General features: G+C 42.9%; 1 protein-coding gene across 1 annotated transcript; it reads left to right on the top strand.

Annotated features, from left to right (window-relative positions):
- The first annotated feature begins 70 nt into the window (after positions 1-70).
- Positions 71-8,901, top strand: HAUS1 (HAUS augmin like complex subunit 1). Its single transcript, XM_072359959.1, has 9 exons — positions 71-692; positions 814-988; positions 1,348-1,483; positions 2,721-2,855; positions 3,278-3,401; positions 4,325-4,390; positions 5,722-5,793; positions 7,595-7,642; positions 8,603-8,901. Exons 1-9 carry the CDS (start codon positions 624-626, stop codon positions 8,675-8,677), a joined length of 900 nt encoding a protein of 299 aa, XP_072216060.1. The 5' UTR covers positions 71-623; the 3' UTR covers positions 8,678-8,901.
- Positions 8,902-12,480: the final 3,579 nt, after the last annotated feature.

The raw sequence follows: 12,480 nt of genomic DNA, 5'->3' as shown, positions 1-12,480 counted from the left end.
CCCCGCCAATGGACGCCGCGCTCGGTACGAGGCGGGCACGACCAGCCGCCCTGTGAGGGGAGGCGCCTCTGGAGTGGGCATGGGGGGTGGGGGGGTCAGCGGGGCTGTGGGGGGGTCAGGCTGTGAAGGGTGATGTGGTCATTGATCGCACAGTGGGTTCCTATGGGGAAGGTCGCGTTTAACGAGCTTGATTTCCTTGTGCTGTAAGGGCACCGAGGGGTTCAATTTGCGTTTCAGCGAGGCTTTTGATACTGTTTCTCACAGTCTATTTCCAGACAGAAATATAAGCTGATACGCGAGCTATTGGCTGAGCTGTGGGACCCTAATAGCTACCCTTAGGTAGAGTAACTCTATAAGTAACCCTATAAGTATAAAAAACGAAGTGTTTCTTATCTGGGGACATCCAAGGCCTGTCAGGACGCCCACCCGTGTGCCCAGCTGTCGGGAACCTGCTTTATAACGAGGCTGGATTCCATGATTTCTGAGGTCGTTTCCAACCTCAGGGTGACAGCCGGCCTCAGGCGGAGCTCCCCCCCCCCCCCCCCCCCGAAACTACATCTCCCAGCAGGCTCTGCGACACTACAGCTCCCGGCAAGCCTTGCGGCGCGCCCGGGCATGCCGGGATGGCGGCGGGAGGCTCAAGGCCGGAGGTGGCGGCCGTGATGGTTTCAATGGAGGAGAAGCTGCATCGGGTAAGGATGGAGGTGGGGGGAGATGCGACAAGGAAGAGAAACGGCGTTATCAGCTACAGGGTCTATCTGCTGCTTTCTGTCTTTACACCCGGCTCGTCCTGTTTTTTGTTTCCCCTGTCAGGTTATTTCATGGCTAAAGAAAGTATTTGAAAGTCAGGCCTTGCCGCCGTTCAAAAAGAGCAGGCAGGCCATCGATCTGTTGTACGTGCTTGCTGAATACAGCGAAGAAAGGGAGAGAGATGCTGCAGTTCTGATAGAGGACATGAAGGAAAGAGCAGCGGAATATGACGCGGAAGGTCAGTTAAAGTTAAAACCCTGCTTGATTATTTTTTTCCTTCAGCTCTTCCAGTGACTTGCCATCAAATTAATGATGATGGAGACTTAGTTGATTTAGGCTGTTAGACAATGGGAATACTGATAGACAGGTGTGGACGCAAGCTCTTCTACAAATGGGGCTGCCCTGCTACAAGGAAATGTCTTTACTAATAGGGTTTTGATAGGACAAGCGTGATGGCTCTTTCCCTAACAGTGGAGACATAAGCAATATTTCTAGGCCAGAGCTGGGTTGTAGCTTTGGATAGACTCACCTAGAACCTGAAGGAACAGCAGTATTAAAAATGAATCTTTTTTTTTTTTGGTTCTGTTTGTTTTTAAGCTGAATATCTGCAGAGCATTCTCACGGAAACCCTCGATCTTTCACCATCTGCGCTGTCCGAAGAAGGCAGTGCCCACCTTAAAACTCTGGTAGACAGTGCAATGATACTTGAAACCAAGGACACTTCTCTTACCAGGTAATTTATCTATTCCACTGTGCAGCAGAATTGATGATTTGTGCTGTTTCCCTCTGTTTGTTTTTTCTTCCAATTCAGCCATTTCAAAGTGAGTTTCCACACTGGGAATCCTGCTTGCCCATCTTTTCTTAGAATCATAGAATTACCCAGATTGGAAAAGACCTTGAAGATCATCAAGTCCAATCGCAGCCTGAACAGTACCCTAACTCTAACAACCCTCTGCTAAATCATATCCCTGAGCACCACATCCAAACGGCTCTTAAACACATCCAAGGATGGTGATTCAACCACCTCCCTGGGGACCCTATTCCAGTATTTGCACCACTTGGGCAGCTTTAGAGGGCACAGAAACTGGGGAGAAAGCTCTAACAGCTCCAATGCCCTTTCCATTAGGGAATGCATCTGAAGCCCAAAAGGTGCTTCAGTTAAATCTCTTCTTAGCCTATAATTTTGTGGTCAATTGCTGTAGAATGTTGCTACCAGGACTGTCATGCTAGGTAGTGCAAGCTAGAGCAGCTTTCATACTATTTAGGCAAGCAAGGACTGTGAAAATGATTCCGTTTCAGCTTATCTCTTTCGTTTGTTATCTGGCCTCAGTTCGTGTACGGAGATTTCCTTGGCTCAGATACAGAAGAATGTCAGCTGTTAGTCTGTTCTTTCAGGGCTTCTCTGTCTGGCTTTAAACTGTAACAACAGAAGTGCTCTGAGCATTGTCTGTAAGGAGAAGGCAAAATCTGCCTTAAAACCCAGTGGTTTTTGTTGTTTAATCACGTTTCAGAGCTTTGCTCTTACTGTTCTTTCCTGAGCTAGAGGAGCAAGCAATTATGAGCCGTTGGGAAGAGTAAGTGACTGAGATACTTGTGGTTGTGTACCAGGGGCATAGATTTTTCAAGGGCTAAATAGAGTTTCTCTCATAGGCAGTCTGGCAAGCTGTGAGTGGAGCATGTAATTATTTTAGGCCTGGTTGTTTCATTTTCCAGAATGCCAGGTCTTGTTTATCCTTTCCCAGTGCTTAAGTTGCTTGACTGTTTTCTCTTCCGGATAAAATTTTGTTACTTAAAGAAAGCAAATATCTTCAGAGATATAACATATACATTTTTTTTTCTTTCTTAAATACTTGCTGGTTACCAGATATATCATAACCTGAGGAAAAACAAGTGCTTTGTGGTAAGGGGAGGGGGAGGGGAAGCAACAACAGTACTAATTCTGAGTTGTTCCTTCCCACTCTTTTCGCCAGCTACTTCTATGCCATCAGTGAGAGGAATTGGGAGCTTCTTGTAGCAGAAACAAAAAACAAAGAATTGGAACAGAAGTTGCTCAACGTTAAGAACAAACTGAGTGCTACACTGAAGCTGGAAAATCAGTTACGGATGTAAGTAATGGATGAAAAAGGGAAAATATGTGAGCGATACTGTGGATCTTTGTGATGTTTTGGGATACAGATATATCTGTTTTAAACTAGAAATAGTTTACAAGCAGTTTTCAGATGCAGGCTGGCATCTTCCACCCGCCGCTTTCTGCTGAGGTTGAAGGCAAATCACAAAACGGCAGGGGTTAGGAGGAGCCTCTAGAGAGCATTAAGTATGAGCGTGGCCATTGTGATCCTGAAGGTGGATGGATATTTCCTTGCACATTTGCACTGGGGAACCTCACGGCAAGATAGTGAACGTTTTCTTCATTTTCTCCTTTTGGTGTTGGTTATATTAAGAAGTTCATCTTGAGCTTAGGTGACCAAGTGGTATGTGTGTACTGGTATCTCTTCGAATGTGAGGGTTTGCTTCTTTTCTATTCAAGGGATCTGAAAAAAGAAGAGGCAGATCTTGAGGTAGAAGAAGCCAAATTCAATACCAAACTTCAGGACCTGCAGTTCCTGAAAGGAAAATCTGAAGATATCATATCAAGGATTAAGACTGCCGAGGTAGGTAGAAAGAATTATCTAACATAATGCTGTGACAGGTTGCAACAGTCATGGTTGGGTCCAGAATTGTAGTTAAGGGCATTCTGGAGCCGCTTAATCTCCTGGACTTAGGGCTTCTGGTCTAATAGGACAAATTACCAGACTTCAATTGTTCCAGCTATTTTTATGCCCCTTCTCCAGAACATCCTATGGTAAATGCGAGGATACTTTTCCTTCTATAACTGAAAATATTAATAGCTCAGACTACTTTATGCTTATTGTGATGTACCATAGTGTAAGGGTATACAGACAAGTTATCAGTAGAGTATATGCTTCACTGAGGTAAATTGTGCTGAAACTGAGACATTTTTTGAGATTAATAAATGATTAAATGCTGAAGGCAGAAGATGTACCTTTCCTGTATGATGATGGGTACGTGAATGCTTTATTTATCATCGAATCATTAAGATTGGAAAGACCGCTGAGATCATCTAGTTTAACCATCAGCCTGTGCCTATGACCTCTCTAGACCCTGTCACTCAGTGCAACATCTACTCTTCTCCTGAGCACCTCCAGGGACAGTGACTCCACCACCTCACTGAGAAACCTGTTCCAGTACCTCACCTGAATGCTTTCCAGTATCTTGACTTAATACCAGATAGAAAACACTGCATTAGTGTTAAGACTTTTTACTGAGAATCCTCTTCCTAACCTTGCCATGTGCTTTTCTCCCACTAATTTTCTGTAAAGATTAGTTATTCATGGTATAAATTTTAGTAGCAACTGACTTCATGTAACATGTAGAGCTATGATTCAAATGGCACGTATTTGTAATCTCACTAAATTGTGTTCTTATCTGCCTGTTTCACTCAAGATGGCAAAATCTTTATCCTCTCTGTTACATTTTGTGATCAGTTTTGTATGAGCTCTTTTTCTATTTGTAGGAGCAGCTTGTTGCCGCTGGGTTTCACGAATCACTGATGCATGAGTCATTGGTGAACCTGTCTAAGGTAGGTACAAGATGGAGGTTTCTACAATGATCCATGTTCTTTCTAGACAGAGTGGACATTCTGTGGAATATATTTCATTACATAGCTGCCTATGCGTTGCAGGTACTAGATAAAGTGATCTGGGTGATTGCTTCTAGTTTGTGCAAAGTAAACCTTCCCTCTAATGCTTCTGAACAAGAGGAGGAGGTTGACTGAATCCTAGCTCCTGAACCACTCTGTGCCTTTTTCGTGTGACTTTAGACACAGCTTTTTGGGCTAAATCATAAGCCCAACAGGAGAACCTGTTAAAAGAAAAAATGCTTCTGGAGCTGTAATCTATTCTCCAGCTTTGTGCTGAAGTATTTGTACACATGTAACATGTTTGTGCTTTGTGCTCAACACTGTTTAACACTATTTGCTATTACTGTAATAGGAACTTGAATCCTTCCTCGATTCTTTTTCTAGCTTTTCCTGCCTATTAACCTGAGCAATGAAAGTAGGATCCCTGATTTTTACTTTTTTTTTTTTAATAGTGTCATTCTCAAGTGCAGCACTGGGTGGCAATGTTGGCATTGCTCAGCGTTTGAGAATAGTACTAACCAAAAATCATTTGAGTTGGAATTCTACATACAAAGTGGCATAGGGAACTTTCTAGTCTTTATCTGACCTCTGTCATCTTCTACAACTTGAGTAAAAGGGCATATTTGACTCACTGGTGTTACTACGAGCTTTGCCAAGAACTCAGTTCAAATAGGCAGCATGAATGACTTTCTATTCTAAATGCTTTTTTAAAATTATTTTTACTTCATATTGAATATTTGAAAAGAGTTAAGTGCTTTGAAATGGGATAAACTTTCAGCCTCTAGGAGAAACTACCTCCTTTTGTTAACAGGATGACCAAAGCGGTGCAAGTGTAGGGGGTTTCCTTTTACTGGAGCATGTGCAAAACTGTGTTTTCACAAATAAGTCATAAGCATGAGAATGCATCTACTTTCTTGGCTCTGTTTTCTATGTGACCTGCAGTGACGTTAACTCTGAAAGTCATTTGCCTAGTGGAGCTTCCTTTGAAACCTCCTCTCCTTTCAGGGAGGTGAGATCAGTTGGTTTTGCTGTTAGAAACATTGCTGTGTGCTTTCAGAAAGCAAAAGAAAATACCTCAGTGTAAAACTTGCACTGGGTTTAACTGACTCATCTCTGAGTGAATGGTTGGTCTTTAGTTTTCTGTATGTTTTGAGAAGGATTCACAAGAGATGTAAGCAACATCTCTGCATTCCAGAGTGCTGTAGGAGTGGTGTAAATCAATGAAATGCAAGGAAGACTATAGAATATAATCTACTTTGCTCTATTCACAGGAACTGGCTGAAGTGCAGGAAGAAACGGTGCAAGCGAAGAAGAAACTTGAGTACTATCTTGATCTACCTCCTGTAATTATTTTTTCCATGTTTCTTTTTTATTTGCAATCAAATTAATTTTAACAGACTTCACAATATGAAGGAAGCTCTTCATTGAGTGTCTAGAAGGCTTGCTAAGTATCTATTAACAGTGTTAACTAAAGACTTTATTTCAACAGAAGGCTATTTATTGATTAAGCAAAGCCAAAAAATAATTGTATGCTTGCCGGATAAACTTTGTTCTAACAAAATGTGTAGGAATATGACCTCAACAGATTGGCTGGTTGAACTCAGCATCCAGGTAAATTAGCTGGAAATTAGAAAATATAATGATCAAGTTTAACAGAATTTTGTAGGTGTATATATACCATATTAGGGTATAAATTTAGGAAGAAATACCTGAATACAAATTAGCCTTTGTCCCCTAAACATATAGTGCATCTTGTATGAACACTGTTTGCTCTGCTCCATCATCATCCTTGGTTTCTCCCTGAGAGTCCTGGGTATTCAGCCCTTTTGGAAAACAAAAAACAACAACAACAACAAAAAAAGCCTACAGTCTCTTTTAAGTGATTGAATTGCTGTTTTGAGAGACCTTGTCCTTCTGTTCATCGCTTTAAATTCTGGCTTTTTCTGCTGCTGGTCACCATGCCAGGAGTTACAATCAGGCTGCTCTGCAAAGCACCTTTTGCAAAAACAATTTTACCCACTTCAGATAAGAACCGGTGTTACAGACTTTCAGTTGAGAGCAATTCTCTAAACAACTTCATAGTGGCTCAAAGAAATCATGGGCAAACAGAGCCTTAGTCTCGTGGGGTGCGGAAAGGCCTTGGCTTTGTGTGATATCTGTACCGTGCTATCTGAAATGCTTCGGACAGCTAAACCCAAATATTTCTGATCTCCTTGGGAAAATTGCCTTTACTTTTATTAAGGATTGGCTCTGACATTCCAGCGAGGCTTGGTAAAAAGTGGAGCAAATAGTGGAATGGGTTTTGGGTTTAGTAAATAGAACAGTAAGCAAAATAGTCACAGTTTTGAGTTACCTAATACTGCCCCTGCTACCTCCTCATCTGACAGCCCCAGGCCGTGTGTTATGGCTTGACTCTGAGAGGTGAAAAAGGCCTATTCCAGTGTTTCTAAATGGAGCATAGGGGTACAGAGAAACAAAGGACCTTAATGAAAGTTGCACAGAAATTGTGATGAATTGCATCATTTCTGTTGTGAACTAAGGTACCTGTCTGCTGGACCACCCTTCTCTCTTTACCTCTTCTACCCTTCCATAGAGGTCTTGCCCCTGAACACATCTTCATATGACGAAAAGAATGAAAGCAGGAGGGTGTGACTGCTTCTCCTTTAAATTCATCGTAGTCAAAGAAGCAGCTGCCTCATCTCAATCGAAACAGGATGTTCAAATTTCATTAGGTCTCCCAATTCCTCCTTCCCCCATCTCCCTGTTGGAGGAGACAGGGAGAGCCTTCATGCCCTGCTTCTGGTGCAGACAGAATGAAGGATGGTTTGTGCTAAAAGTGCATTGTGCTCATGAAAATTCATTCCTGGATGCGTATAAAAACTAGTCTGTGGATTGGCTAATATGGAAAAGTGGATAATTTTTAAGATATTAGGCCTTACCAGACTTCTGAAAAATATCCGATGGTTCAAACAAAGCTTATAACAGCCTTTTAATGTCAGTACCTTTCGTATGTGAAAAGCATACACAAAACTGATTTCATTATCCTCAAATTCCCCTGTGGCGTATAATTAGAGTCTTGCAGTGATGCAGGAACTCTGTAATTCAAGTTGAAATATTGATTTTCATGCCATTTTCTCTCATTAGAGTCTTCCCCTTGCACAAGTGATGGTTGAAGAAGCAAAACGAGAACTGGTAAGAGATTTTATCTTTCACAAATATTTAAATGGGTGCTGTCATACTAAGACAATTTATATGCATTAATTGCTTGTGGATTTATCAACCTCGGATTGTAGTCTTAATGATCTCTAGAGGGAAATTTTGTTCTGGTAAGGCAGAAGCAGCGCATATCGGTAGGAGGAACTGTTGGAGGAATGATACCTAACGGTGTTGAGGCAGTTGGACATGATGGGGGTTGGGTGTATATCTCTGGATTTTTGTCTGTTTCATCTGTCAGAATGTTTATTCACTCGACTGTGTTGCAGCTTTTTAGTTCCAGAACTTGTACTGCTCCTGAATTCTCAGAAGTGTAGTAAGGCCCATGTTTTATTGAACAGCTGCCTTGTAGACTGCAACAGGGACTTCTCCCTATAGAACGTAACGCTCATTTCATAAACGCATGTGTAATCTGCAGTCATTGTTGGGAAATATGTAATCTAGCAATGCTTGGAAGGTCTGTATGAAGCTTTCCAGAGTGAGCTGGTCCATATTTGCGCATAAAAGCCGTCTTTCTTTCCTTGTGTTAGTATTTACTTGCTCTTAGACACAGCACGAAGTATTCAATGGTAAGTATTCACCATTCAGAGGTGATTTCTAATCACATTTTTGAATACCCTGTACATTTTCAGATGGGACTGCTCAGATACTTCCTCTGTTTTTGTAGTGCAAGCTCACCTTACCAGCATGCCAGGCTGTTGCTGGCTGCATGCACTCTGTAGTTCAGCTTGAAGATGCCTGATATCCTATTAGGGCACAGTGTAAAGGCCACTGAGCATATTTAGTGCTTCGTTTGGAGATTTGTCCATAGGTGACTAGTCCGATGCTTGGGTTAATCAGTGCTAATAATATCTTAAGGTTTGATTGTTGTAGATGTAAGAAGTATGTATAAAAACTGCTTTGCAGTCACTAAGCCCTGTTGGTTTTCTCTCCTGCCAGAATGCCCTGGAGGAAGAGTTGTCAAAGCGTATTGAAGAGATGACTAATAATTTCAAGGAAATGGAAAGACTCTAGTTCGTCTGAAGTGGCCTGAATAGCAGATTTCCTTCTTGTCTATTTATTTGCACTAATAAAACATTTCGGGCTTGGTATATTCTGCAGCCTTCTGCCTTACTCTTATCATGGTTGGATGGCACGCCTGTGACCTTTCAGCAAACATGCTCTTCTCTTTAGTGGTTCATGTAGCAGTGCATTTGTAAATGTCACCTATTTTTTTCCAATAAAATTCTTCCTTCTCAAACTTCTTATTTATTTTTTCCCCCCCCAGATGTGGTACAAATATACTTCATCCCAGCCGATACCGGAGTGACAGCAGTGGGACAAAGAGAAATGGCTTTAAACTAAGGAGGGCAGATTTAGGTCAGATGTGAGGGGGTAATTCTTGACTCAGAAGGCAGAGAGGCCCTGGCAGTGTGTTAACTATTTCCTTCATAGGGGTTACAGTACCGGTTTCACACATTGAATTCCACTGCTTACACACGTAAGAGCCGGGATTAACTGTCACAGCATCAGCTGCCTGAGAACCTGGGGTTTCCGTTTTCCTCAGAAGGAAAATAAACTAACTACGGTAACCAGTAAGGTTTTGGGGATGGGGAAAAAAATATGTAGTCTTTGTTGAGGCATCAGAACATATAAGGGCAGATGTTAGAGAACTGTTTAACAAGAAAGTCATTGTAAGGCACTGGAGGTTGTGACCTGACAATTAAGGAACCTTAATCACTTGAGGCTTTTAAGAGAAGATCAGAAATGCTTTGCCTAAGCGTTTATAATGCTAAGGAGAGTTGATTATGCTTTGAGATAGGAAGACGGATGACTGCTTGAGGATGCTACCAGCCCTGTTGGTCTATGAAAGCCTCAGGACTTACTCAGCTAACACTGTCTGAGGTCTTTGTGTTGTATTACAATGACTCAAGGCTTGGGTAGACTTCCTGTGGCTGTGGCACTCCCACAGCACTACTGCACCATGCAATACCTCACCAGGTTTGAAATGGGGCTGTGGAGGTCCCCACCTCTGCACCTACAGTCTGTAACTCATTTGTCCATCAGCAAAGAGCCCAACAACAGAGATCAGCAGGGCCAGTCTTGGGACTGCAGAGATGTCCAAAGATGGCTGTCTGTTTCTTCCTAGGGCTGGGAGAGTAAGCAGAAAAAATACCCAGCAACAGCATGCAAGCTGTGTGCCACAGTTGAACCACCTGCAGTGCATGCAGCATGAATCAGGGGCCGGTTGTCAGGTCCTGCAGTTTGGCTTTAGATGGGAGCGGGGAAAGTCAAATAAATGAGATTTATGCAGCAAATGAGCTGTCAGTAAGGCTACTCAGCCCTTCAGTTACACATTTGCTTGGGCAGGGTGCCTTGCAGCACAACCAGACATCCCTCCTCGCTGTTGGTATCTCAGGGCAGTGCAGCATTTCCAAAGTGGGGATTGGATGTCAGCTCTGGAACACAACACAAAGGTCCTGCCAAGACAGGAGCACACCAGTCTGAGCACTTGGCTGACTAAATGTTTGATTCTGGGCTTTGCCCTCTGCCCTGACAGATGCTGAGTGTTTCCATGGAGGTCACAGCGGGTGCTGAGGAGCTGCACACAGCTGGGAGGGAGGCTGCCAGCTGGAACTCTCTGTTGTATATTATGAAATAATTACCCAACTGGGAATGACACAATGGCCCGCAGACGCTTTTGCTTCTTCAACCTAATTTCAGATTACATCAGCTGCTCTGCTCTGAGCCTTATTTTTGGAGACGCTGTGTATTAGCACCTGCACATGCCTGTGCTTGCTCAAAGCATCTCATGAGGTTCCCACAGCCACCACTCATGGTGTGAGATGCTGCACAGGCAGGACAGATCAGTTCATTGCTCTCTGTTTCGGGGCTCAACCACACAGGACGCGCGTGTTTTATCACAGCGTGTTCAATTGCTTCCCCTTGGAAATAAGAGGATCCAAATTCCACCTGTAGAAAAAGGATTTAAAACTATGTGCTAAGCGTGAAAACAGTGGCCAGCTTCAAGCATGAACTCCTGTAAGTGGGTAAGAAATCCCAAAGTGATACACTGTTCCCATCAGGCTAATATGCAAAGTGACAATTGCTTTAGGAAGTTAAAAAAACAACAACAACATAACCTTCAAATTGGTTTAGTGATTCCGAACTGTTTAAAGGGGAATGTTTACATACCAGAAACGCAGTCACAAAAACAAAGATTAATAACATGGAGTTATCACAGAAAGAATTTAAAGAATCTTAAAACAGTTTCAGGATATATTTGTAGAGGAAGCTGGCTCTATGCTGCACTGTCTGGATTGAAACACTTCAGATATTCTCTTGAAACACAGTTTCATTTTGGGAACTAATGAACAAAATCATGATGTATCGACATGCTTGTAAATATACTTAAGTGGGGTTTTGTTTGTTCGCTTGTTTGTTTGTTAAATGATATGCAGTACCAAGTAGGACCAGGAAAGATCTTTTACTTCTGAGCTCTTTTTGTTCTTAAACAACAGGGCAGCTCTGAAACAATGGCAATCCTGGTCTGCATAGCCTCACACACTGCAGGAAATCCTTCAGCTTTGTCTCTGAGCAGGCAGTTGCGGTCAGTAACTTCAAGTGGCTTTAAAAACATTTCTGTTTTTAAAAGCAATTCTGAACCAGGCTGGGAGGATTCCTCTTCCTCCAATTCAGAAACATTCCTCTTGAAAAGAAATATACATATATAATAATAAATAAAAAATCAAAATAAATCCCAAGTGAGTAAGCTGAGGCTTTACCAGTAAGCGTGCTTTTAAAGTCAGACCTGCAGCTCCTTCTCTCTGAGCTGAGCACCACCTGATGTTGCCCACCTGGATTTGTACGAGGCCTGTGACACGGTCTCACATCACATCCTTATCTCTTAAGTTGAAAAGATACGGGATTGAAGGGTGTACTATTTGGTGGATAAGAAATTGGTCGGACAATTGGTTGTGGTCAGTGGCTCTATGTCTGAGTGGAGGCAGTGGGAAGTGGTATCCTGTAGGGTTCTGATGCTCTTCAACATCTTTATCAGTGACACAGATGATAGGACTGAGTGTATCCTCAGCAGTTTACTGATGGTACCAAGCTGAGTGGTGCACCAAAACAACAGAAGGAAGGGATGTTATCCAGAGGGACCTGGACAGGCTGGAAAACCGGGCCCATGGGAACCTAATGAGGTTCAACAAGGCCAAAGGCACTTGGGTCAGGGAAATCCCACAAATGCATACAGACTGAGAGAAGAACTCCCTGAGGACTGCCCTGTGGAGGGGGACCTGGGGATTCTGTGGTGAAGAACTGGATTGTTAAGTCTGGAGAAGATGCTGGTGAGACATCACTGCAGCCTTTCCTTACTTAAGGAAATATAAGCAGTAGGGAGATCAACTTTTTACATAGGCAGGTAGTGATAGGATGAGGGACGGTGGCTTTAAACCAAAATAGGGGAGATTTAGGTCAGATGAGAGGAAGAAATTCTTTCCTCAGAGGGCGGTGAGGGACTGGCACTGCTGTCAGAGAAGGTGCAGGTTCCACTTCCATGGAGTTGCTCAGGACCAGGCTGGATGGGGCTTTGGGCAGTCTGATCTAGTGGGTGAAAGCCAGCCCACAGGAAGGGGCTTGGGATTAGATGATCTTTAATAATCCCTTCCGAACTAAACCATTATATGATTTTATGATTATATGACTTGCTTGAGGATGCTGCATAACCCAATAAGGGGGGAAAAAAAGAACAACTGGAAACATTTACTTGCAACAGCTGCCTGTACAGCTTTTACTTTGACGTGGGAGCACTGCTCAGGGTCACTCCCACTGTT

This window comes from Excalfactoria chinensis, chromosome Z (assembly GCF_039878825.1).
Source record: "Excalfactoria chinensis isolate bCotChi1 chromosome Z, bCotChi1.hap2, whole genome shotgun sequence".
Classification (NCBI taxonomy): domain Eukaryota; kingdom Metazoa; phylum Chordata; class Aves; order Galliformes; family Phasianidae; genus Excalfactoria; species Excalfactoria chinensis.
Note: the sequence above shows the minus strand (reverse complement) of the source record. Positions and strands in the feature narration are given on the sequence as shown.

Coding starts and splice junctions, on each gene's coding strand:
- HAUS1 (XM_072359959.1), top strand. CDS start 624: ATGGCGGCGGGAGGCTCAAGGCCGGAGGTGGCGGCCGTGATGGTTTCA. Junction 1,484..2,720: donor AAGGACACTTCTCTTACCAG/GTAATTTATCTA, acceptor TCTTTTCGCCAG/CTACTTCTATGCCATCAGTG. Junction 5,794..7,594: donor ACTATCTTGATCTACCTCCT/GTAATTATTTTT, acceptor TTCTCTCATTAG/AGTCTTCCCCTTGCACAAGT.